The sequence below is a fragment of the Aethalodelphis obliquidens genome, unplaced genomic scaffold (genome assembly GCF_003676395.1).
Source record: "Aethalodelphis obliquidens isolate GAN/ISIS:26980383/991018 unplaced genomic scaffold, ASM367639v1 scaffold20, whole genome shotgun sequence".
Classification (NCBI taxonomy): Eukaryota; Metazoa; Chordata; class Mammalia; order Artiodactyla; family Delphinidae; genus Aethalodelphis; species Aethalodelphis obliquidens.
The window spans coordinates 7,238,908-7,266,815 of record NW_020837964.1 but is presented as its reverse complement, the minus strand read 5'-3'; the positions used below and the strand labels follow the sequence as shown (position 1 = coordinate 7,266,815).

General features: G+C 40.4%; 1 protein-coding gene and 1 long non-coding RNA gene across 2 annotated transcripts; one reads left to right on the top strand and one right to left on the bottom strand.

The window, feature by feature from the left end:
* Nucleotides 1-11,551: 11,551 nt before the first annotated feature.
* On the top strand, nucleotides 11,552-27,013 carry LOC113627032 (uncharacterized). Its single transcript, XR_003435404.1, has 3 exons — nucleotides 11,552-11,995; nucleotides 26,175-26,282; nucleotides 26,649-27,013. It is a non-coding gene; the product is annotated as an uncharacterized LOC113627032 (long non-coding RNA).
* On the bottom strand, nucleotides 15,848-27,269 carry GCSH (glycine cleavage system protein H). Its single transcript, XM_027119176.1, has 5 exons — nucleotides 27,020-27,269; nucleotides 23,453-23,532; nucleotides 22,239-22,302; nucleotides 17,361-17,492; nucleotides 15,848-16,490 (listed from the first exon to the last, which is right to left on the bottom strand). Exons 1-5 carry the CDS (start codon nucleotides 27,165-27,167, stop codon nucleotides 16,393-16,395), a joined length of 522 nt encoding a protein of 173 aa, XP_026974977.1. The 5' UTR covers nucleotides 27,168-27,269; the 3' UTR covers nucleotides 15,848-16,392.
* Nucleotides 27,270-27,908: the final 639 nt, after the last annotated feature.

Below are 27,908 nucleotides of genomic sequence, written 5' to 3'. Positions count from 1 at the left end.
AGGGATCGAACCCGTGTCCCTGCATTGACAGGCAGATTCTTAACCACTGCACCACCAGGGAAGGCCCAAGCCCCTATTTTAGAGTCAGTAGAGGGAATTCGCTGGTGGGTCAGTGGTTAGGACTCCACGCTCCCACTGCAGGGGGCACAGATTCGATCCCTGGTTGGGGAACTAAGATCCCTCATGCGACAGCCAAACAAACAAACAAAAAGAAACAAACAAAAATCAACAACAACAACAAAAACTAGAGTAAGTTAGAAGACAGACCTGGTGAAGGCACCAGAAGAGGTTCCAGTCACATTATATTACCAAGTGCCAAAGGAAACCCAGGTAACAACAATAATCTAATAATAAAACTTACTGTTACATAGCTCTTACTATGTGCCAGGCACTGCTCTATGCACTTTACTTATTCGTTAGAAATGCTACATTTTTATTGGGCTGGCCAAAAAGTTCGTTCGGGTTCTCCTATAACATCTTGTGGAAAAACCTGAACAAATTTTTGGCCAACCCAATATAAGTACTTTGCTCATTTAATGGGCGGATCATGGGAACTATACTGACTCCTTATGACTGAAAACAAAGCATCATCTCTGAGTTGGTAAATGCAGTATTCTTAGTCAAATGGTCAGATTACTGCATACCAGATTGCTAGGTGCTCCTCTGGAACACTGGTGTTCTCAAGCTGCTCCACTACTAAAACAGAATATTGGTGGGCTTTTCCTAATTAGAAAAACTTCAGTAAGTGTAAAGAATCATCTTAATTTTCAGTTTTCCTCCTATAAACACGCCTTCAAGATTTTTAAAAATATTTAATTAGTTTATTTATTTATTTTGGCTGCATCGGGTCTTAGTTGCAGCACGTGGGATCCTGTTGCAACATAGTGCGGCATGCAGACTCTTAGTTGCGCCATGCAAGTGGGATCTAGTTCCCTGACCAGGGATGGAACCTGGGTCCCCTGCACTGGGAGCTCAGAGTCTTACCCACTGGACCACCAGGGAAGTCCTGTGCCTTCGAGATTTATTGCCCATTCTTGTCCTCCAGCTCATGTAAGAGGTGACAAATAGAAACGTGCAAGAAGCAATCAAAGGTCAACTGAAAGAGTGGATATGTGATTTCTTACAAATTACATGCAGTTTTCCTTTTATGTTGGAATGCAGAAATCTGCAGTGATATAATATTCACTTTCTGATGATAAAATTATGCCTTGTTTATAGATTTGAAGTAAATCAGAACTCATGTTCTTCCACTTCTTGATTTCCACGGACCTTTACAACCTGATTTGGTTTAAGAATCACTGGTGTAAAGTATACATAAAAGTCCATATGTTTTCCAAGAAAATTACATCAAGGAAACACAAAGATCACAGTGAAAATGCTCCCATGGGAAAATGCATTTGCAGATGCAACTAGAAGATTGGATTTGGAGTACAAAGCAGGAAGGCACACAGATGTATGCCAGAAGGTATTAAATTCTCTGACATACGCTACTGAAGTGGCTAGAACTGAAATATACAAAGAAGAAAATTTTGACTGAGGTGCAAGCCCCGAAAGTACATGTTTGGATAAACAAGAATAAACCCAAAGAAAAACTGATCCAAGGAACTTAAGCTATGTGGAAATGAAATAAAGAAGATGAATGAGAGTCTAAGAGCCTATGGAAATTCAGTATGATACAGAAAATATCATTTCTAGTAGCATTTAAAGTAAACAGAAATGGGATCTCCCTGGTGGCGCAGTGGTTAAGAATCCGCCTGCCAATGCAGGGGGCACGGGTTTGAGCTCTGGTCTGGGAAGATCCCACATGCTGCGGGGCAAATAAGGCCGTGTGCCACAACTACTGAGCCCGCGTGCAACAACTAATGAAGCCCGTGCTCCTAGAGCCCATGCTCCGCAACAAGAGAAGCCACTGCAATGAGAAGCCCCTGCACCGCAACTAAGAATAGCCCCCGCTCGTGGCAACTAGAGAAAGCCCACGCGCAGCAACGAAGACCCAATGCAGCCAAAAATAAATAAAGTTGCAAAAAAAACAGAAATGGAAAGAAAATAATCAGCAAAAAACCTGTAAAGTATGTTATTATTTTACCAATTAAACATAAGCCGTTATGATTTGTTTCAAAAGTCCTGCAAGGGGGTGGGTGTGGCCATGGTTAAAGAGAGAATGAGGAGATAAAAGTAGCCACAAATTCTGTTTGTTGTAGAAGGGTATGAGGACACGGAGGTTACTTGCACTATTCTCTCTACTTTTATGTCACTGTGAAATTTTCCATAATAACATGTTTTTTAAGCCATCGTGTTATTAGAATATGGTGGAGGTGAGCAAAGCATGAATTTTGACCTTAAGCAAACTGAAGTAAATGTATCAAAGAATAGATTACACGGTTTGTATAATTTTAAGCTGTAGTAAAGACCTTGAAGAGGGACTTACATAAAGAGAACAGATGTACCACAAAGTCAAAAATACCAGAGAATAAAGCTTACGAAGGTGACTTGGAGACACTCCATAAATAATTGGCCAACTACTCATAAGTCAAAGTACTCAAAGCCTTCTCATTGAATTTACTGAATGCAAAAGAAAGGGCTTGAAATGCAGAGGAAAAAAAAGTAGACATTACCTTCCAGATCTCTGACCCCACACTATGATGGTGTAGTATGTTAATGAAGAAGTACAGAGACTACCAAATGCCTTTTTGTTATACATCTGGCAAAATCAATGGCGCTTTGACAGCCTAACCAATCTGTAACTTAGAATACAAAGTGTCCTGCTCCTGAAATGAACAAAGATTTCCATTAAGCTGCCACTGGCCGGTGGCAGAGGCACACCGCTATTACAGCGGAGTCCAGCAAAAGGACAAGTCTTCTGTTGCTATGCTCATGGATGTGTTGGATGAAAGTTAAAATAGGGTGGCAGGGGTTGAAATTCTTGTAAACCAGGAACAATGACCATATCTACTAAACCAGGAACAATGACCATATCTACTATTTGCAAATAAATAATGCTGCCCAGAGAGAAACCTACTTGAAAAGAGAAGACCCCCCCACCGCAACCCCAACCAAGAACACAAAGACATTTCCAAAAGGCTAGTAGCTGAAGAGAAGCTAAGAAAAGGGATAGCAGAAGACACAAGAAGAGACAGATAGAGTATGCTATATCATTACATAAAGAAACTTTGTATTTCCTTGGTCAAGAAGGTGATAATGTAGTTACTTTATCATTTTAACAAAAGTAGAAATGGGTCTATTTGAAAATGCCCATAAAACTCTGAATTTTTGTTTGTTTTGTGTGTGTTTGCCCCCGATATGGCTTAAGCTGTCAGGTTCTTTTTGGAAAAGGCTGCCCTGGCAGCCTTACCAGGGTATACTTCAGTTTGACATGGTCACTGTCTGTTAGCCTCAGCTACCTAGTATTAGTCAAGATAGTCAAGGTTATCATGCAATAACAGGCAATCCCAGGGTTTTTTTTTCCAGTGGTAAAAAACAACATAAATTTATTTCTAATTCATGCTACATGTCCACTGTATGATGTTTTGGACTCTGTGGCACATTATCCTCACTCTGGAACTTGAACTGATGGAGATACCATCCTGGGAAACCGTAGCCAACTGCGATGGCAGAATGTGATGGCAAACATGGGGAATCACTGGCTCTTATTTATTTATTTTTTTGTATGTGGTACGCGGGCCTCTCACTGCTGTGGCCTCTTCCGCTGTGGAGCACAGGCTCCGGACGCGCAGGCCCAGCGGCCATGGCCCACGGGCCCAGCCGCTTCGCGGCACGTGGGATCCTCCCGGACTGGGGCACGAACCCGCGTCCCCTGCATCAGCAGGCGGACTCCCAACCACTGCGCCACCAGGGAAGCCCTCACTGGCTCTTAGATGTTTCTGCCCAGAAGTAACTCATATGACTTCAGTCCCCATGTGATTAACTGGAACAAGTCACAAGGTACTGCTTAGCTTCAAGGAGAAGTGGAGATAATACTTCCTCCTCTATCTCCAGAAGGAAAAGGAAGCCAGATTTTGGTGACCAGTAGTAATGTCTTGGTTCCACACTGGTCTGGTATCATCAGAGGTGAGATACAAAGCAAATGACCTTTAGTAACTATAAATATCGCTACCTAAAATGTAGACATTTGTGGTCTTTGAAAATAGAGTCCAGGCGCCTTGGAAATGGGAAGTCCTAGATCTTGGGAAGATAGGACTCTAAAGTTAAAATTATTTTCTTAAAACTGTTTTCAATTTTCGGGATTCAAAAACGTATGTGAAAATACAAAGGCCCAAGAATAGATAGACAATCCCAAAGAAGAAGTTGGAGGAATAACTGCTGAATATCAAGATATGAATCTAGAGCAGGATTTATTATAGATATTAACAAACTGGTTTTTAAATTTATTAGGAAATGTAAAAGGAACTATAATAGCTAAAACCATTATGAAAATGAAGAACAAAATGGAGGAATCACATTACCCAGTTTAAAAAATTACCATAAAACTATAGGAATCAGTATGGTATTTTGTTGTGGTCATCCATTTACAATGCTTGGTGTCAGTTTATTTAGCTCTTGTAAAAATAAAATACAGTGTGTGTGTGTGTGTGTGTGTGTGTGTGTGTGTGAAAAAAAAAGAAAGAAAAACGTTCTGGAGGTGGACAGTGGTGATGGGTGCACCAACAATGTGAATGTACTTAATGCCACTGAACTGTACACTTAAATATAGTGGAGATGGTAAGTTTTATATTATGTATATTTTATCACTATTTTTTAAAATAAAGAATAATACCTTTTTAAACTCAAAAACAAAACAACAAACAAACAAAAGACAAACAAACAAAAATTACCATAAAACTATAGGAATCAGTATGGTATTGGTGAATGCAGAGACAAACAGATCAATGGGCCAGAATAAAGGGTTCAAAAATATGCCCACATAAACACGGCCAATTGATTTTTGACAAAGATGCAAAAAAAATTAATTGCAGAAAGAACATCTTTCAACAAGAATGTTGCGATAACTGGCCATTCATATGCAAAAAAATTAACTCAAAATGGATCATAGATCTAAATATAAACCATAAAACTATATAACTTTTAGAAGAAAAAACAGAAAATCTTTAAGAACTGGGGTTAGGCAAAGTGTTCTAGACATGACACCAAAAGCGTGATCCATAAAATAAATAAATAAATAGATAGATAGATAGATAAACTGTAGATAGATAGATAGATAGACAAACTGGTCCTCATTAAAATTATGAACTTTCACTCTGCCAAAGGCTCTGTTGGAGGATGAAAAGAGACAAGCTACAGACTGGGAGAAAATATTTGCAAATCGCTTATTTGATAAAGGACTTCTATCCAGAATATGTAAAGAACTCTGCGAACTCAATAGTAAGAAAATAACAACAAATAGAAAATTGAAAAATTATTTTTGCCAAATACAAGATGGACAAAACACTTGAACAGACACTTCACCAAAGAGGATATAATAAACGCATACTTCTTAGAGGGACAAAGGGCATTCAGCCACCCAAGACTGAGCAATAACAGGTCTGTGATGCCTAGCTCAGTGTGTGCCTACCCTATGCCGGGAGACGCAGGTAACCTGTTGAACCCCATTTATGATGGGGATCAGGGATCACAATTATTCCCCACAAAAAAAAAAGCACATAAAAAGACATTCAACATCATTAGCCATTAGGGAAATGCAAATTAAAACCACATATTAAAATGGCTAAAATTAAAAATAGTGACCCAGAAATCCCACTACCGGGGATGTACCGAAGCAACCTAAGTGTCCATTGACAGATGAATGGATAAAGAAGATGTGGCACATATATACAATGGAATATTACTCAGCCATAAAAAGAAACGAAATTGAGCTATTTGTAGTGAGGTGGATGGACCCAGAGTCTGTCATACAGAGTGAAGTAAGTCAGAAAGAGAAAAACAAATATGGTATGCTAACACATATATATGGAATCTTAAAAAAAAAATGGTTCTGAAGAAACTAGGGGCAGGACAGGAATAAAGAGGCAGGTGTAGAGAATGGAATTGAGGACACGGGGAGGGGGGAGGGTAAGCTGGGACGAAGTGAGAGAGTGGCATGTACATATATACACTACCAAATGTAAAAGAGATAGCTAGTCGGAAGCAGCCACATAGCACAGGGAGATCAGCTCGGTGCTTTGTGACCACCTAGAGGGGTGGGATAGGGAGGGTGGGAGGGAGACGCAAGAGGGAGGAAATATGGGGATATATGTATATGTACAGCTGATTTACTTTGTTATAAAGTAGAAACTAATACACCATTGTAAAGTAATTATACTCCAATAAAGATGTTTAAATATATATATATATATTGACAATACCAACTGTTGGCAAGGACAGCAGCAACTGGAATTCTCATACATTGCTGGTAGAAATGCAAAATGGTAAAGCCCCTCTAGAAAACAATCTGGCAATTTCTTATAAAGGGAGACATACACTCACCAAACTATGCAGCAATCCTACTCTTGATTACTATTCTAGAGAAATTAAAACTTATATTCACACAAAATCTGTACATGAGTATTTATAGCAACTCTGTTCATAATTGCCTCAAACTGAAAACACCCCAAATATCCTTCAATAGGTGAACAGGTAACCAAACTGTATACGCATACAATGGACAACTACTCAGCAATAAGAAGAAACAAACTCTCTCTACGTATAATGACATGGATGAATCTCAAAGGCATTATGCTGAGTGAAGCCAGTCATTTTCAAAAAATTGTACTGCATGCTCTACAGTATACAGGAGTGTATACTCTATATGACATTCTCAAAAAGACAGAACTATAGCAATGGTAGACAGATTGGTGTCTATATATATGTTAAAATTCATAGAACTTTACACAAAAAGTCAATTGAGATAGCACGACATAACCAAAATTTTGGTAAAGTTTAAAAAATCCCTGTTGATAAAGTGTAAAATGTCAATGGTAGGAGAGTAAATGGGTATAATTTGGAAAAGAGTTTGGCATTAAAGATGAAAATTTATATTAAAAAATAACTCATGAGAGCTCTTTATAAACTATGTATGAGACATTATTCTTACATAAGTGTTATGTTAATCGTTGGATCTGAGGCTCAGATTGGAAGTGTACATTTTTATTAGTTGGGCCTTTGTTGTAAATGACAGAATCCTCATTGATTTTTTTTTTAATCTCATAACTCCTAATTTGTCTCTCTTCCCTTCCCTGTCTTGATTGTAACCACAAATTGTTTTTTTTTTTCAAAACAAACAACTTTTTATTGAAGTATAGTTGATTTAAAATGCTGTGTTATTTTCAGGTTTACAGCAAAGTGATTTTTATATATATATATATATTCCTTTTCAGATTCTTTTCCATTACAGGTTATTACAAGATATTGAATATAGTTCCCTGTGCCATAAAGTAGGTTCCCGTTTATCTATTTTATATATTCCTCATTGGTTTTTAATAACAAAATTATCAGAAGTTATTAGGTAGCCTACAAAATCTTCAGGGGAAGAGTGGGTCAGAAAGCCAGACTTTGAGGCTATAAAGTGAGGAAAAATTTGTTCCTGGAACTATTTATTCAAAATATGTAACTGACTCAGCTTTCAGAAATAGGACACTTGGGTTTGGATTCCAAAGCTCTGCCACCGCAGCCCCAAAGTATCAAATGCCTCTGCCACCATCACGACAATTTTCTTTCACCCCTTTGCAAACGACCACTTCTTCCTGTTATTCACTTCTCAATGCATGTATTGTGAGGGTGCATCTAATTTGTGGAAACTAGGTCACATGCCAGAATCCTTGCTACAAGGTAGTACAGGGGTCTTGAGTTTTCTGTTCTACCTCAAAGAGGGTACTCATAATACGGTATATATTACCAAAATGTAAAGATGCTGGGCTGCAACCAATTTCTACCACAGCATTGCAGAGTCAGTCTTGTTTCTCAGGAAACTAGTTGAAGAAAGATAAGCTTGAGGAAAGGAAGGACAACTAACGCTTGCCAAGTGTTTGATATCATTACAATATTAGAATAGGCAGAAGCTGAATTGCCTTTTACGACCTAGCCTCATAAGTCACATCGTTTCACTTTTGCTGGACTCACCTGGTTGACCAACCACTGAGGTCATCCCACACACAAGAGGAGGGGACACCCACACTCCACTTCTGCATGGGAGAGGGATCAAAGAATTTGCAGACATGTTTTTCTGACTCTAAAAGTCCATGCATGCTTTTCTTCATGATATTGTGTGGAAATTCTTGTTCCTGGGAATCCAATGCCAATCAGAAAGCAGCAGTCTGATGGTTCTGGTGGTATGAGACTCTCTGTCTAGCCACATTGAGAAGGGTGCAAGGGACATCCATAACTGGTCCCTGTCTTTATTGTTCTTTATTAGAGATCAGTCTATTCAGAATGCTTCAACCCCAATTCAGAATGCTTCAACCCCACTCTAGGTGGGAAGGGACAGCTCAAAATGACTCAGTCAAATGTGCACGTTATTACTAATCAATACAAGCCACCAGCTGTCTGTGATCAAGGTTGGAAGAATGCCAGAAAAGAAAATATAATGGCTGGAGGGGAATGGAAATCATTATATTGAAAATGAACAATTCTGAGACAAAGATGACATACAAGAAACACTGGTTTCAACTCAGCTAAATAAAAATAAAAGTCAACATATATTTATATCTGGTACCTATACTGAACCTCTGAAAGAGAGGAACTCATAGTTACTGATTATTAGGATAATTTTATTAATGAGAAAACATATGGGAATGTTGGGAAAATTTCCGTGGTCACTGTGAGAAAGTTAGTTCTCCCAAAAGAGCCATTGTCTTTCCCTACATTGCAGCCTCTCTTACAGTTGTGTTAGAGCCCTGTGACTAGTCTAGCCAGCAGAACGAGTGGAACTGATTATATCACTTCCTGGATGAGACATTTAAGAGGTAAAGTGTCCCTTCAGTTCTCTCTTCTCCTCCCACTATGACCTTGGAAGTCACATGTTGAGTTGGTAGCATCACAAAACGAAGGAAGCCTGAATCCCGAGTCACAGCTTTGGGAAGAACCCTCATAAGCACTCATCAGACTATGCATGAATGATAACACACTTAATGAGTCAAGCCATTGAGATTTTAGGATCTGTCCGTTACTGCAGCAGAGCCTGACCTCTACCAATGAACACAGTCACTGAGATTGTTAGTGTCAACTGAAATTCCAAGGCCAGACCTTTCTGATTCTCGCGCTGATTCATTTAACTATTACACCTGAAGCAAAAGAAGAAACTAGCTAGCTATAACATAGTTTTTAAAATAACTGGATGAAGAGTTACGTATGAAAGGGACTAGAGTGCTATTTACTCCTGTAAGTTATCACTATTGTATATAAAGCTACATAATGATAGAAAACAAGAACTAGCTTCAGGTATGAAAGAAAAATAAATGTAGTTTTTCTATGAAAAAATACCCCCCAAAAGCGTATTTCAGCACTATAGAAAGGAACAAATTTCTATAGGTATTCTACCGTGCAAAGCCAGGCTGGTACGTATCATAAAGTCAGAGTAAAACATGAATATTACAGATTAAAAGTATCAGAATACAAGCTCCATTCTTTGGAAGACCAAGAGTGTACTTGAATCAATTCAAAGGTAAAATGATTAGAGGTGGAACTAATAGTGTATAAGTGTGATTTATGTTCACGGAGAGAAACTGGGAAAATAAAAAAAAAAAAAACCTGTTGCAGTAGCTTTTCTACTGAAAGATAATGTAGTAAATTGAATTGTAGTAAATTGAATTCTGCCAATCCTCCCTCCACAAGGTTTCCCATCCTAATCCCTGGGACTATGAATATGATGTGCTATAACATCCGTGAGTAAGTTATATTATGTGGCAAAAGGGACTTTATAGATGTAATTATGGTTGCTAATCAGTTGACCCGAAGATAGGGAAATTATCTTGGTTTATTGGGGTGGGCCTAATCTAATGATATGAGCCCTTTAAAAGCAGAGAGTTTTCTCTGGCTAGCAGCAGGAGTAGCAGCAGCAGAAGTCAGAGATTCAAAGCACGAGAGGAATTCGAGGCACCTTACTGTCTTTGAAGAGTGCCGACACTCTTCTTTCTTTCTTTTTGCCATCATCTTTGCCACATATTCGCTATCACCTGTCCATGCAGTCAGACCACAAATGCCTTACCCTCTATTCCTATACCTAGTTGACATATTCTTAATCAATTAATGATGAAGGGAATGTTAATGGGCCAGAAGAGGTGAAAAGCCCAGAGTGTTGAAGTCAAAAGCAGGTTGTTTCTGTCGAAAGCAGGCTGTGATTACCTCAAAACTCCTTACCCGCTCCCTGGCTCTACGTCATGCCCACACACCTACCCCCACTTTCCTAGAAGTTTCAGGTTTCAGAGAATCTTGAATCTATGTCAGAATTCCAGCCAGGGAATGTCGGGTCTCTGGCAGCCTCACTTGGAATTCTGAAAGGTTATTCCTGTGGATCCTTATCAACATGTGTTGAATGAAGAAATCAAAGAATACAAACACTCTTAGCCATGATGGAACTTAAGTTTCTTACTGCAGAGCTAAGTTTTATGCATATGAACTGGTTAAATAGGTCTTGAAGATTGGCCTGGGCATGCTGATCACTGGCAATATAGCTTCTAAAGGAAAATGATACTGGGACTGCGACCTAACTTACCGTCTGGGAACACAACTTGGCAGTTGAAACTTCGCCTCAAAGGTTGCACCACCCCATTCGAACAATTTGTTCACATTTTCAAGAGTATAAATGTTATCTCCCCATGTACATTATCTGTGCTTTATGCTTCTTATACACCTACAAAGCACAGCAGCTTTGATTATTCACAGAATGATTCCTAGACAGCAGTTTCTACAACCATCCCTCCCTACCAGAACATTTCTACTCCAATCCCAGTCTCCAACTCTTCTGCTTTTTCCAGTCACATTCATTACTCACGAAGTGCCTATTAGATGCCTAGCACTGGTAGTAAAATGGTAAAGCAACGCCTGTCTTCCCGGCTCTCACACAGCATACAATGTACAGGAAAGTTCAAGTCTTGAAACACACACTCACTCCACCTGTGGCTCCTGAAGCCCAGGCAGTTGACACCTGGCTCCTCTCTTTCCTCTAGTAGCCCCACCCCTCCCCCACAGGCCCCTCCCCTTCTTCCACGATCCTTCCTTCTTCCTCATCTAGCTCCTCCCCTTCCTCCAGCAGTTCCTACCTTGCCACAAAAGATGCTCCCCTTCTTTTTGAATTTTTAAATTTTATTTTATTTATTTTTTATACAGAAGGTTCTTATTAGTTATCTCCTTTATACATATTAGTGTATATATGTCAATCCCAATTTCCCAATCCCCTTCTTTCAATAGCTATGCCCTCCAGCAAAGCGCTCCCGCTTGCCCCACAAGCCCCACCCCTTCCCCATTGGCTCCTCCCCCACAGGCCTCCGCCCTTTCAATGGCTCCTCCCACTGCCCCACCCATTCCGCGCCCTCCTCCCCAGGCCCTCCCCGCTCTCATTCCAGCCCGGGCCCACCCTACCTCTCCTTTTTGCCTCCCCGCCTCAGAAGGCAGTTTCCTTCCGAACTGGGCAGGGGGTCTCGCGCTGCAGCCCGTGGAGTGGTCTGGGGACTTGCCCCGGAGGTGGGGAAGCGGCCGCCGCCGCTCACACCCTCCTGTGGGGCCGGCGGGGTACAAGGCCCCCGGGTAGCTTAGTCCCCGCCGGCGGGCTGCAGAGGCAGTTGCCCTGGGTTACGGACGCGCTGGGGGCGGGGCGGTAGGCGGGACTGCGGGGGATTCGCAGTGGAAGTGACGTATACGCGCCACGCGCAACAAAGCTGAGCGCGAGAGGCGACGCCCACTGACCGCGGTGGGCGCGTGCTCCCGGCAGGCTGTGCGGGACCGCGAACATTCCACCCGCGCCTGAGGAGCTCACTGCAGCTGAGAGCGCGGGAGGCCGCCTCGCGAGGTACCGTGTAGCCTTAAGTGCTGGTCAGGGAAACCCACTGAGGGGTTGGGTGCCCGTCGGACCCTGGAGTTAGAAAGTGAGGGCTTTGGGACCAGCTTCCCCTCAGAGACCCAGGACCTCTCCCTCCGCACTGCTGCCCTTGGCACGGATAGTTCTGTGATGGGGAGTGGCTAGCAGCGTCCCTGGTCTCTACCCACTAGATGCCAGGCGACCAAAAATGTCCCCAGACTTTGCCCACTGTCCCCCAATCGCCTCTCCCCCATAAGGACTGTGCCAGGGTGGTGCAGGCCAGTAAGTTTTTAAGGCGCCACCCCCTGTCGTGTAGAAGCGCAGCCTGTGAAGTGGGCATTGGCATCTTTTATACAAATGTAGAAAAGTAGCCCCACGTTGCTAAATCAGCTGAGGAACTCGTTGAAGACAGTGAAATGTCACCCCCTGCTCCCCTCCCAGCTTTGGTGCTGGTATTTTCGAGCATCCCAGGGTGCAGCCAGGGGTGGGAACCTGTGCCCGGAGTCAGGCATTCGTGGTAGAACCCAGCTCAGGTCTGGTTCCAAAGCCCTTGTGCTTTCTGGTTTTAAAAGTGTGAAGATTTCTGCTGGAGAAAAATATCATAAGCCTTTTATACCCCTGTGATTAAAAGCCATTTGGAGGGAATTCCCTGGCGTTCCAATGTTTAAGACTTTGCCTTCCAATGTAGGGGGTGTGGGTTTGATACCTGGTTGGGGAGCTAAGATCCCACCTACCTCCAGGCCAAAAAACCAAAACATAAAACAGAAGCAATATTGTAACAAATTCAATGAAGACTTTAAAAAGGGTCCCCGTCAAAAAAAATATTTAAAAATATATATATATAAAAAAATAGGGCTTCCCTGGTGGCGCAGTGGTTGAGAGTCCGCCTGCCGATGCAGGGGACACGGGTTCCCTCACTGCTGTAGCCTCTCCCGTCGCGGAGCAACAGGCTCCGGACGCGCAGGTTCGGCGGCCATGGCTCATGGGGGCAGCCGCTCCGCGGCATGCCCGGACCGGGGCACGAACCCGCGTCCCCTGCATCGTCAGGCAGACTGCCAACCACTGCGCCACCAGGGAAGCCCCATGAAGGAATTTTTGTCATTGCAGTGTCTCTTAACTTTTTAAACTCCACACCAGAAATCACCTAGTAAGCAACAAAATTTTTTTTAATTATCACCTGACAGTTTGGTTAGGAAGAACCTCCTTTAGTTCTGTTGAAAATAGAAAATTTGAAACCACCTGACTAGCAGGATTTGTTAGCCAAGTCATTAAAGCTGTGTTCTCAGTTTCTGGGAAGTATACCTAAAGTCTTTACTAAGATTTACTAAATAACTGTTAAACTTCTTGACTGAAAGCACATTCTCCTAAGTACATGTGGAAGTGGAAGATCTGGCAAATGATTTGCTTCACACTAATTTTGCCTGCATACCCGTTTTAAACGGGCTTCTAATCACTGTTGAAGCTTAGCAGGTAAAAGCCTGATAGCAGGGGTAAGCTGGGACGAAGTGAGAGAATGGCACGGACATATATACACTACCAAATGGAAAATAGATAGCTAGTGGGAAGCAGCCACATAGCATAGGGAGATCAGCTCGGTGCTTTGTGACCGCCTGGAGGGGTGGGATAGCGGGGGTGGGATGGGAAAGGTGTGAGGGAGACACAAGAGGGAGGGGATATGGGGATATATGTATACATACAGCTGATTCACTTTGTTATACAGCAGAAACTAACACACCATTGTAAAGCAATTATACTCCAATAAAGATGTTAAAAAAAAAAAAGCCTGATAACATGACTGAGCAGAAACTTAAAGGGATGAGTGTTTGTCTAGTCATGTTTATAAAAAGCCAAAGTAGAGATGGAATCAAGATACAGAAGCTCTAGTAGAAAAAGATCTCAGAGTTGGCAAAGGAGTGTTTTAAAAACACCAAGATGGGGGCAGGAGGTATACAGAAACTTCTCTCTGCTCAATTTTGAACCTAAATCTACTCTCTAAAAAAGTGTATTTAAAAGGAAAAAAAAAAAAAAAAAAGACTGATGGGGATAGGTAGTTAATAGTAAAGCCATGTTGCTGAGAAGAAAAAAGAATTTAATCACTGAGAAAGATGCATGATTAGGTCTGAAATAATACAGTGATTGCTGAGAAGTAATGAAGGCACAGTTATAGTTAGCGTAATTTTACAAAACTGAAGGTGGGTGGTACTCTGACATTTTAGCAGCCCCAGAAAAGCTGCAGAAATTCAGAAAAATTCAGAAATTGATTTGCTTGAGAGTTGATCTGAAATACCAGCCTGATTTTCATACTAGCATGCCTGTACAGAGAGCCCTCTAGTGGTTTCTTTATTAAAACTTAATGCCATCAACTTCTTTAAACTATTCAACTATCTGGGAGGTGATAAGAGAAAAAAAATTTTTTGAACACTTCCAGGGTTACCTGTTCCATTTCTTGAATTTTAAATTATTAGAAAGCATTATTTAAAACCTATATTAAGCTCCTCTATTAAGACCAAAACCATTCAAAGGAATATGAGGTCTGAGAAATTGAATTCTCTGTTGATTTAGTCCATTTGGAGGGCCATTCAACACCTCTTATTTTCAGCAGCACTAAAATAGAAACGAAGGTTGAACTGGCTCTGTATTCTAAACAGTGAAAAAGAGCAAGTTGTCATAAAGTTTTGTTCTTTGAGCCTTCCCCCGCCTGCCAGATTCCCATTTAAATATATTTTTGGCCGCATTAACGCATCTTGTGGGATGTTAGTTCCCTGACCAGGGATTGAACCTGGGCCCTGGTAATGAAAGCGCCTAACCACCGGACCGCCAGGGAATTCCCTTAAGTATTATCATAGTAACTTACATTTTGCTAAGGAACTGATGAAGAGTGAGCCAGGAAATGTGAAAATCCTAACCATATCCTCTTATCCTCTCCGTCACCTTATCTGTGAAATGGTGGTAGTTATGGATATGCCCTACCTAGCTCTGGCTACTGTGGTAAAGATGAAAGAAGGTAATATATGAGAGTAACTTTAAAACAAGATTTATTTAGATTTAAATGAGCAATTATTACTCATCCCTATTTCCAAAGCAGACAGTCAAATTAATTAACCTGATTAATAACAGACACAGCTCAGCAGTGATATGGCCACTGGCACAGTCCTGGAAAGAATGCATTCTTTCTGCAGAGGAACAAGAAAGACTTGTATGTTATTTACCTACCTACGTACTCTATGTTCTTTATTTGCTCTTTATTTACCAGAAGATAGTAGTGTCTACATACTTCCCTTTTCCTCTAGTAACTGGGAAAATGGTAGAAGTTTGTTCTTGCTGTGTGTGTGTATAAGTATATATATCTGTGTGTGTGTATATACTTATGTATGTTCTCTCCCCTGCCCCAAATATCAGCATACTACAGTACTACCATTGGCTTAATTAGAAAGTATGCTATGTTGGCCACTGTGTCCACTTCTGTCCCCATTACTTAAGTAGAAACCTTATGTGAATGTGGTTTAACTTTCTTAAGGATGTCATGTGCTATGCTGATCAAATTTCACCTTTCCTTGTTTTTACTCCTCTCTTCTAATTGGCATGATAGAAAAACAAAGTCAATGATTTCTTTTATGTTAAAAATAACCAAAAAATAGTACTTGATGCTATCAGGCAATTAGATCTTTGCTTAAGAAAAGCAAGATTTGTGACTAAAAGGAAACATTTTCTTGGAACCAACCTTTCATCGCTAGGGCTTAAAATTCCTTTTTAAAAAATAACTTTCCGTAAGTTAAAATTAGCATCTTTACAAATACTAGTGGAGTCACTAAATGAAATATTAACAGCAAAACAAAAAACACGATTAAGAAGTTGAATATTTTATTATTAAACTATTTCTTATTTTCCTGCAAGGCTGTTGCTTCACTGTATAAAAATAGCACCAGCAAACACAGTATATTGCAAAATTAAGATAGTAATGTTCTTCACTGGACACTATACAACTAACAAACTTTTCTCCACTGTCATTTATTTCCAATGGCAAGTTCATTGAGTATTTTGACCCAAATCCAGGGATGGCTGTAAGCAAGTTACAATATTTTGTAAGGTTAAGATAACAATGTTATCCTTGAATTACATAATTTTTATAACTAGTTTTACCACAGATAATTTCAGGAATTCTGAGTATTATAACTGGAGACTAGCCTAAAAATCACAGGCTGTTGTGAAAAAGATGCATAGTGTTTATGTGAAATCATTAGGAAGTTAAGGGGTATTTTCTTCAGGCAACATTGTTGAAAGTAGTTTCTTTTGCTAAAAGTTGCTTTTTAAAAATCTATCCACCACTAATTTAAGACAACTATACTAGATTAAGTTGTTTCAAACTAGTTTATTTAGGGGTTCCATTTTCACTCCTCAATAGATTTTATGTATTTCTCATATGCTTCTTCACTCATTAGTTCATCTAGTTCTGAAGGGTTACTGAGTGTCATCTTGATCAGCCAACCTGCAACCAAAAAAAAGTATCTTATATTCTAAATCACCTTTTTAAAGAAAGTCAAATTCATTCAAAATGTAAATTCTGAGTGCCTCAAAATTAACCTAGTATTCTTTACATAAATCACTCATTATTTGTTCAAAGAGCTTTAAATTTTAGCTGTAAGAATTAAATTAATATTCCTTACATATCATAACTGAAAAGAACCAGAAGAAATTCTACCATAATGGATTAAGAACTTCTAGGCTGTAATAAGCATCAACAACTTTACATACGGATCCAAATACACAAGGCCAGGTATATCTTTAACAAAAGGAACACTGTAACAACTTAGATTAATGGCATTAGAAAGCTTTAGTAGAGAGAAGAAGTAGGTGATAGGAAACAGAGAACTACAACCTAATGCTAATTTTGCATCTTGTTGGCTGTGTGACCTTAGCAGAGAAATCCTTTGGGGCCTCAATTCATCTACAAAATGGAAAAAATTGCTGCTAGCTTACCTTACTACATTATTATGAAGATGAAGATGTGAGAAAACTGAAAATCAATGTAATAAATGTTATTCTATTACCACCTACATCACACAATGTGATTAGATGCTTTATGACTGAACAGGTAAATACTCTGAAGTGTTTACAATGAGTCTACAACTATGATACTAAGAACCCTATAAAATAAGGCAATGCTTTTATTGACAGAGATTTTAAACATAACCTTATATATTCAGCTAAACTGTTTTCCCTTTTTAAAGCAGAATATCTCTATTTAGTACCAAGAAGGGCAAAAAGAAGTCACCATCAGCTAAAGATTGCTTTAAATTCCAGATTAAATGTTAACTGCAGCAAACAATCCTTAAAAAAATTTCTAGCAACAACTTACCATCTTCATAACAAGATTTGTTGACAAGTCCTGGATTTTCTGCTAGAGCTTCATTAATTTCAGTTACTTCTCCTGATAGAGGAGAATAGAGTTCACTAGCAGCTTTCACACTTTCCAAAGCACCAAATTCCTCTAAATTGAGAAAATTAAAGAAAGTATTAAATGTCAAGTTAGTGACCTCAAAATACAAAATATGGAGAAGTGATCACCTCTAATACAGTAATGACAGAAAGTCCTAAATATCTTTAATTAAAATAAAACCATAGGTTTTGTCATGCAAGATCTTCATTTATACAGTCTGTAGCCTGACAACATGGCCCCATCCAAAGAGCACAGTGTAACTAGAACACAAGTAGAAAACCACAGTCTGATTTGCTAAAGAGGTCAGAGGATGGAGTGTGGGCCCCCAAGGTGGCTGGAAATTGAGGGTTGAAATTCTAGAAAGAAGGGAGCCATAGTTTAGAGAAAAAGTAGTCAGTATAAAGATCTCAAAATGATCCACAGACCCACATGTTGGAATTAGCAGAGAACCTTAAAATAGCTACTGTAAGTATGTTCAAAGACCAAAAAACAAAAACAAAAAACTAGTGAGTGAATATATGGGGAAATAACTTGCAAAGAAATTACAATTTTTTAAATGGACATTCTAGAACTGGAAAGCATAATATCTAAAACGTTCACTAGATGGCATTAACAGTAGACTGGATACTGTGCAGAAGGGTCAGTGAACACAAAGATCATCTGAAACTAACCAATCTGAAGAAGAGTTTGAAAAGAAAAAAAAAGACTGAAAAATTAACAGAGCCCTGGGATTTCCCTGGTGGTGCAGTGGTTAAGAATCTGCCTGCCAATGCAGGGGACATGGGTTTGAGCCCTGGTCCGGGAAGATCCCACATGCCACGGAGCAATTAAGCCCAAGGGCCACAACTACCGAGCCTGCACTCTAGAGCCCGCGAGCCACAACCACTGAAGCCCGTGCGCCTAGAGCCCGTGCTCTGCAACAACAGAAGCCACCGCAATGAGAAGCCTGCACACTGCAATGAAGAGTAGCCCCCGGTCGCCACAACTAGAGAAAGCTTGCATGCAGCAACGAAGACCCAACCAGCCAAAAATAAAAATAAATAAATAAATTTAAAAAAAAAAAAAAAAGCCCTGCTCACCTACAGGACAAAATCAAGTGATCTGAACTGAATGTGATGAATACAACACACCAAAGTTTGTGGGGGCAGAGCTAAAAGAGTGCTTAGAAGGAAATAAAATCTTTAGGCGTTATTTAAAAAGAACATCTTAAAATCAATGACCTGGCTTCTAAAGACACTAGAAAATGAACAAAAGCAGTCAGTTTATGGAAAGGAGGCAACATTAGAAAGAAGGGATGACACTGGTGATTTTTTTAAAATGACTTTTAGCCTTGAAGAAAGGACACTGATCTGTGCCAGGTGGAGCAGCCAAAATTCTGAAAGAAAATCTCAGTCTTACTGGTTTAAAGGACTAGGAGACAAGAGTTTGGGGCCACCATAGCTACTGGAAAGTGAGCTGGGAAATCTCATTAAGGATAGAGATAAAAAGGAGAGCCCCAAATTCTGTCTATAAATTCTGTCCAGGTCTCTGAATGATCCCTGAATCATATGTGCACGGGGCAGACTCCAAGTGTCCTAGATAAGGCTAGAAGAATCAGACTAAGATTTTAGCTGCCACTCACCACAAGGGAGACAGCATTTTACAGTATGGATAAAAAAAAGTCCAGTAAAAAAACCTGAAAAACAAAACCACAAGTTTCCAGAAGCTAGAAAAAGGAAATTAAATCTAAGTAAGTTGGAGGAAGAAAATAAAGATATGAAAGAACAAATGAAATGGAAAATAAGAGAAAATTTAACATAGTAGAAATTTGGTTCTTTCAAAAGATTGATAAATTTGATAGAGCCAGCAGACTGATTGAGAAGAGAAAATTACCACCAATATGAAGGAATGAAAAAGGAGTCCTTACTACAGATCGTATGGGTATAAAAGGATAATAAATGAAAAATATGAGCATCTGTATGCTGAATATAACAACATGAAATGGAAAAATTTCTCAAAACCAATGTAAGATAATATAGAAAATATGAATATATATTAAAGAAATTTGTATCAAAAACCTTCCTACAAAGAAATCTGGCTCATATTCCACCAGTTAAATCTATCAAACAATTAAAGAAGAAACAACACTAATCTTGCACTTTCTTTCAGAAAAAGAAAAGAGGTAGGAATATTTCTAAACTTATTCTATGAGGTCAATATAACAGATTCCAGAATTTGACAAAGCCATTATAAGAAATGACCAATATCTCTCATGAACATAATATACAAATTAGCAAATCAAATCCAGCAGTATGTTTTTAGAGATAATTTTTAACTTTTGTATCATGACTACCAGGAATGCAAGGTTGGTTAAACATTCAAAAGTGAATCACCATTCATCACATTAACAAGAAAAACCCTTTGATCATGTCAATAGATGGAAAAAATGAATTTGACAAAAATTCAACACCCACAAATGATAATTCTCAGCAAACTAGATATAGAAAGGAACTGCATCATCTGATAATGGGCATCTATGAAAAACTCCACAGCTAAATAGCATACCTAATGATGAAATACTATATCTCTGCGAACCTTGGGATGGGCCAGAGTTGCTCACTTTCTCAGTTCACAATGCCCTTAAGTGTCTCAGTAAGGTTTTGTGGTAATCTCTAGACCAAAACAAATACCTAACACTTCAATTTATTAAGAGGTCAGGTCCAAACTACTTAGTAAGTTTTTATATCCTAACAATTGAGTAGCGGTTTGAAAAAATTAACACATATAAATTGAACAAAAAAGAATTTTCATTTTTAATTACAATTTACAGATATAAATTATGTGTCTGTTGCATACTGTATTAAGTTCTCCCTCAGGGAATCAGGTCACATCAATCACTGCCGTACCTGATGTTCCATGCCAATTGTGCAGTACTTGCTTCAAAGTCACATTACCCAAAGTAATGTAGTAAGATCCAACATTGAAATTGTTATCTCCATTGTTTATGAGTTTGTGCTGTGTCCAACAGATGTTAAAAATTAAAAATACCCCACAGCACCTCATGGCACTGGGGTATATAGTCTGGGAACTATGAAGATAGACAAAAGACTTCTTAGAGAAGACAATGTTCCATACATATATATGACAAAATATTCATAAAATACATTTCTGAAAAAGGATTTGTATCTAGAATTTAAAATGATGCCTAAAAATCAATGGTAAAAAGATAACCCAAGTAAAAGACTAGAGACTTCACCAAAAAAGATGTGAGTGGCAAAAAGCACATGGCAAGGTGAACAATAATCTGTCCTAGGGAAATGCAAGTTAAAACCACAATGAAATATGCAGCACCTGGAACTCTCTCATACTGCTGGTCAGAGTGTAAAATGGTATAACCTCTTTGGCAAACACGATGGGACTTCGCAGCATAAAAAAGCAAAATACTGATCACTCACTATGAATGAATCTCGAAATTATGACATTAGACAAATGAAGCCATACATAATACATATTGTCTGATTCCTTTTAAATGAAGTTAAAGAACAGGCAAAACTAATCTATGGTGACAGAAATCAGAGAAGTGGTTGTATATTGAGAAGAGTTTTCATTGGCAAGGTTTACACAGTGTATAAACACAGTTGTCAAAACTCTTTGGCTTATACAATTAAGATCCATGCATTTTCACTGTATGTAAATTTTGTATCACTTTAAAAAACATCTTTAGCAGAAAGTTTAAAGAAAGCATTCATTAGTTTAAGGGTATTACTCAACATATTTAGTTTAACAGAATTTTTTCTATAATAGAAGCACAAAAAGTAGGTTCATGCTTCTCACTTGCTATAAAGAGATGTTCAGAAATTTCTGATCTGCTTGAGAACAGCAAAGTGCATACACAGTAAATAAAACATGATTAAAGAAAACAGATACTTAAATTCTGTAGGGCTACCTGACATATGTCAAGGAACCCATGAATAATAATATACGTGGTTCCACTGGCTGACATTTATCAAGCACTAATCTTATGCTGGTTATTATGCTAGTTTCATTTAATCCTTACAACTACTCTATGAGGTAAGTATTATTATCCCAACTTACAGATGAGACCTACATTAAGTAATCTCTCCCAAATCACACAGCTGTGTTGAGAGGCCAGGATTTAAAACCAGATTCTGACTCAGAAGCCCATGTTCTATCCTGATATTCTTTACTGCCTCCAAAGAAAGACTTTATTTTTTAAACTTCAGAGACTTCAGCTATATTATACTATATCAACATGTGGCGAGGAGGGTGCTAAGAGCCATTTCCCTCTACTTCCTGCCTTCCATTGTAAAGTCTGAAAATGCTCATTATTCTCCTCACCATCATTCCTTACAGTTAGGCATGGCAATACGACCCAGACTTGGCTAAATTGATAAAAGAAAAGGTGATCTGAGAGATTTCTGGTTGAGATATTTGTTCCCAATAAAGAGACAAAGAGAGCCTGTCCTTCTCTTCCTACTTTTGGATACTGTCATTGAGAACATGATGCTTGAAGGTTCTGCTGCCATTCTGTGACCTCTGACATGCTGAGGCAGAAAAAGTACCAGAGAGGTTGTGTCCTTGATAATCTTCACTGAGCCACTGAGTCAATCCTGTATCCACCTATTTCCAAGATTGCTTGTATGAGATATAATAAACCCCTGATCTACTCTTACATAAGTTTTCTGTTACTTGAGGAAAAAGCATTCTAAATGATCCTGGGTACAAACAAGTTATTATGCAAGATAAAGAAAATTCATGGCATGAATCATGACATACCAAGATGAGAAAAACACTCACCTTGTTTGTTCAATTTTGTCCCAACTTCAGGCAGACTACAGTAAACAACATCTCCCAAAGCTTCCTTTAAAAGACAAAAACAAAGCACCAAACCTCTAAGAAATCAAATTAAACCTAGTAAATAGGAACAAGCCAAACACTGAATCCCTTTAATTCACACAGTACATACTTTACACTTGAGGGGCCAAATTCTTTGATTTTTCTTATAACCCTTTAAAAATGCAAAATTATTCTTACCTCAGGATCTGCAAGAAAACAGGCCACTAGCTGGATTTCCCAGAGGTGGCAGTGACCCCGTCACAAACCATATGCCCCCTAAAAGATTACTGGCTCCTCTAAGAACACACGTTGTGCTTTTCCACCTCTGCAACTTTACTGAGGCCATTTCCCCTACTGCATCTGCTGACTAATAAGTAGTGATCTCTCCATCAGGTGACAATGCCTTGTACTACTCAAGGCATCCGTCACATAATGTTTTGTATGTCATTTTCCATGTAGTTGATTCCCCCTCATAAACTCCAGGAGAGGAGGACAATACTTATGCAGTATTTCACAAAGCATGCTGTATTGGGCCTCAGTAGGTACAGATATGCCAATGAAGATACAGTTGTCATGGATTCTCAGTACCTGAGATGGCAGCATTTCTGAAGAATACTGTATACTCCCATCAGTTAATACCCCCGGCCCCTTCTCCACACCCCACCCAGAGATCGTGGAAGATCAGTGACACGTGCTGCTATTTGGCTTCTCAAGTTCTTTTACACAATATCTCAATATGGGATCAGTGGCAATAAGGGAATTAGTAGAGACAAACTCTAAATAAAAGGTTTATCTTTGTGTAATCTGTGCCAATCTAGGTGTTCCCTCTTCAAGTCCCCAGATCATGTGTATATCATTGCTATCCACAAAACACTGTCAACACTCCAGCCCTTTTGCTTGCTCTGCTTTTTTCCTTAACTGCCCCAATATGAAACAAACATTTCTCTCTTGAATTTAATTTTTAATTTTAAGTGTTAACCTTTCAATATCTCTAAAAACATTATACGCTGCCCTAACTAAACTATGTTTTACTTTTTCCATCTATGACTGATGTTCTTCTAAGGGCCTTTAAGGGGCCCAAAATAATACTAAGGGGCAGAATAAACAATTTTTAAAAGGTAAAGCAATCCAATTTAGGCAAGAGCAGACTGAAATATTGCAAGACAATCCAATACCTGTGCAAAATTGCTGATTCCCACTGTTCCAACACCGTTTTCTGTTGTTACCCATTCATGTTTGTCTGTGAATTTACGACCTAAATAGAAGACCAATATTTCAGAAAAGCAGTGGCATCACTTCTTAAAAAGCATTTTTTTACATATCAGTGCTGTCAAAGGGCAAGACCTTCCCAGTATTTGTGTTTGACTTATTGGCATTGCCATTCAACAGTATACTGCCCAGGACAAAACAGATCATGTGAGAAGACACATCTCAACATTGGTATCATTTAGGCAAAGATGGCTTGATGTGAACACCTTTGCATCTTTTGGAGATATGATTATTTGCCCTTCACATTACTCAGTCTATATCACACACACACACACACACACACACACAAATTTTGGAGCACATTTCAAATATATATTTATCTATTACTGGTCTGTCATACAAAGCAAGTCTGTCCCTCTGAAGAAAGAGTGATGAGCTTTTGGGAGGAGCATAAAGACTGCTCATAAATGATTTAACCTAAAAAATTATGTGCCTCTTTAGGTAGAGCTGTGTGGCATCTTAACAGGAATAAAATTGACCTGGAACAATTATAGCTTGTCTAAGTTCTTGATTCCACCTTAAATGAATTCAAGTCTCCCCTTGAGGAAAGTGACTACCATCATTTAAAGAAGCAAACTATATGATCAGAACTTAATAGTCACCTCAGAGCTAAGACATTAAATGGTAGAAAGGCAGCCTCTGCTCGACATTCATTGGACAGGTTAGGCCTTGGCTTTATGAGCTGCTTCTCTTCAAATACACGGATGGCCAAAATACTCAAGGATTCTTGGAAGAAAGACCTACCAAAGTTCGAGTGATGTGAAAAAAACTCCTTACGATTTAATGTCAAAAGTACTTGCTTAAAATAATATTTTTTTTAAAAAAAAACTTACCTTCCTAAATATATATCACATTCTGAAGTGAAGCAGTATTTTTCCAAAAATACTGCATCGGAAGTTAATAAGAAAATGGCTCGTTAATTTCAATACTGTTTTACAATAAGCATTGCTGGTTCACTCTTACCCCTTACCCAAAAGATAACTGTACTTAAAACAACATTAAACTGCCTTGATTACACAGCTCTGATACACAGCAGAGTGTAAATAAAGAGTATTTCTTTTCCTCCCAGTCATTAAAAAACTTTAATACCATACTCCTCAGTGTAAGAGGTTGCAAAATCTGCCACAAAGTAACTTGCTTTGCTTCACTCCACTTCAAATACTAAATGCTTCAGGTCAACGTGTGTTTCCCTAAGAAAGTGTGTTTGTACTTAGTGTTCTGACTGCAACCCATTCTCCCCACCGCCTTTTCTTGACTTTCAGATCTCAATTTAGCAGCTCTGCCTGCCAGATGCCTTATGCAGCCCACCAAGCCTGGGTTCCTGGGCCGTCCAACCTCCTCCCACAGCACTCTGCACCACTCTCCCACACCGTTCCCCCCCCACACTCATAGCACTTAACAGGCTACAGTTTCCCCCAGGCAGTAGACCAAGTACAAAGCAAGCAAGAGCAGGCTTTATCTCATCTGTATTCCCAGTTCAAAACACAGTGCTTGGCATATAGAAAGCACTCAAAAGCTGGAGTGAAGTAATTTTTTTTTTTAAGTTTAAGAGGATGCTCAGCAAAACATCTAATATATAGTTATTTGGCTACAGGACTCAATTCTCCCTAACATTCTGTCACAACTCTAAAACTGGCAGTTTAAATCTAATATACCTTTTAAAAGTAAGGACTGGACAACCATAAACATATGACTTCTCTGAAATTACTGTCCTGACTTTGGTCTTGCCATCTTACCTAATTGTAAAGATAATCTTAGGAGTAAGAGTGCTCTCACATTCAATTTAGCAACTGAGCAACCTCAAGTTTAGAGGAAAAGGCGGCAACATTGCTAAGCTAAACGCACCTAGGTCCACTTGACTTCAAAGGCCATGCAGTCTTTGTACTAGGCCATGCAATTTAGGTAAAAGACGATGATTCGTACAATTCTCCTTTAACCCTTGGCCCAACAGGAAAGAAGGGAACAGGAGATTAGGTAAATAATTACTTTTCCTCTGAGTCTTGAAAAACATGGGTTTTGGCCCCCCCAAAATTATGTGTGTTGAGTAATTTATGAGAAGTTTGCATTCTCCTCCCTTCAGTCACTGAGTCAAATAAAATACATTAACATTTGATCAACTTTCCGCTATTTATTTGATTCTATACACTACTATTTAATAAGAAGTAACATTTATCAAGTACTTACTATGCGTCAAACTATATGTACAGCAGTTAAATTATTTCATTTCATCCAACAAATCTGTAAGGTATGGATTATCATTTCCATTTTTCTGATTAGGGAAACAGAGAAGTTAAGTGACTACCCAAGATGTCACAGCTCATAAGAGGTGGAGTGAAATTTTGGAACTCGGTCTCTTTAGTATTAAAAACCTAGGTGTTCAACCAGATCATGGGTATTGATATCTTGGGCAATATTTAACTAGATAACAGGAAAATGCAAAAAGCTAGTGATAGTGTAACAATGAATAACCAAAATACATAGGTTTGAAATTCAGTTCTTATCTGAGAAATGCTCTTCCCTTGAAATGCGGCACTAACAGAGCTGAGAGATTTTAATGGGTGGGTGGGGTGGGGAGGAGGTAAGCTTCATTATGTTTGACTTTGGACTTAAACCTATCAACTTTTCTAGTCCCAAACAGGTTTCTAAAACAACGAACTTAATGAGAGAACAGCCACCACAGACCTGCGCTCTGTCAGCAAGAAGCCTGAGTTCTCGGAGGTGCAGTTAATGTCTCAGGTATTGGTGCATGAAGTAAAACGTTTTTTCCTCTGCGGTAACGCGTGCTAAAGTAGGACAGATGGCCAAGACATTTACGGGCATGTCTCCCTGTTCCTTCAAGTCCATGTAACTAAGGCCTCGTTTCAGCCCAACACACATTCACGACTCGATACAGACTTCAGTAGAACGTCTTCTGTGGAGTCCAGTGGAGTTTATCTCACTGCTTTAGGAAATAGCTCTCTCCAAAGTTGTGCCAGCTTTAGCTGGTAAAAATCTAGACCCAGTGCTTTAAATTTCAATAAATGCTCTTGCTTTACTTTTACTTCAGAATTCAGTGACGATCCGTGTAGCAAAGTAAAGCCTATTATTTGTCTTCACTCTTAGGGTCCACGATGCTCACAAATGCTAGAAATCTAAGGTCAGGAAGGAGCTCGGCGACGCTCGCCCGGGTCTCCAGCAGCGAGCGGCCGACGCTCCTGCCGGAAGCAGTCGGGACACGGCGACCGCGCGTGTTCTCCAGGCCTCCCCGCCCTCCTCCCCCCTCCTCCCAACCCGCAGGACAAAGACTGCGGGGTCGTTTAAGTCACTCAGGGAGTAGCGGCCTCGCGACACGGGATCCCAACAACAATAAGCGTGTGCAGGGGTCGCCTCCCTTGACCGGGGCGACCAGCGGCGGGGACCCGAGGTGAGGATCGAGGCCCCAGTCCCTTACCCCGAGTCAGCTTGGCTCGCCCCACGTGCCCGCCCGCACTTACCCGACAGCAGAACGGGACCGGTGCGCAGCGCCCGGACGGCGCCCGCCCGCAGTCCCCAGGGCCGCGGCGGGCAGGGCGCGTTGGGCGCAGAGATGGCGCGCAGGCTGCAGACCGCGGCCCGCACGCTCCGCGCCACTTGCAGCGCCATGTTCGCAGGGGTGCAGAGGGTCTCCGCGCAGCATCTAGAGCACCCCCGGCTGGAGGGGGCGGGGCGGGGAGGGGGCGGCCCCGGGGCCGGAGCGAGCCGGAGCGAGCTGGCTGGACCGGCGCGCAGGGGCGGGGCCCGGGAGGGGCGGGGCCTGATGGGGTGGCAGGCGGGAGGGGCGTGACACTCGGAACGCCCTGTGGCCCGGAAGGGGCTGCGGCGAGGGGCGGGGACTAGTACAGGGGCGGGCCGGGCCAGGCCGGCCGTCAGGGGCGGGGCCTCCCGGGAGACGTGGAGCCACGCCTTCCGGCATTGCTTCTGGGCGAGTGAAAGCGCTGGGTCAGGCCTTCTTGCCTCCGCGACCCAGCCGGGCGGTGAAATGGGCTCCAATCAGGGGTGGTACTGCTGGGCCAGCGCATTCCAGTGCCCTTGGGCCCTGGGGAAGGCAGGGTGCTCCCAGTTCTGTTAAAAGATTAGTTCCCACCCTTCTACGAGGATCAGGGTCACCCAGAGCAGGATTCATAGTAGGTCCAAACAATCATGCCAGCCAAAGATGGTTATTGGGCATTGGCCAAAGGCTCGGTGACACAAATGCAGTTTCTCTTTGACTTTTTGAAATATTGAAAACAGTCCAGGAACCCACTTTATTACTTTACAGATCCCAAAAGGCCCATGGTCCCCAAAGAGGGGACAGACAGAATCATGAAACTTAGAGGGGCAAGGACTTGTTGAAGGGGTAGGAGT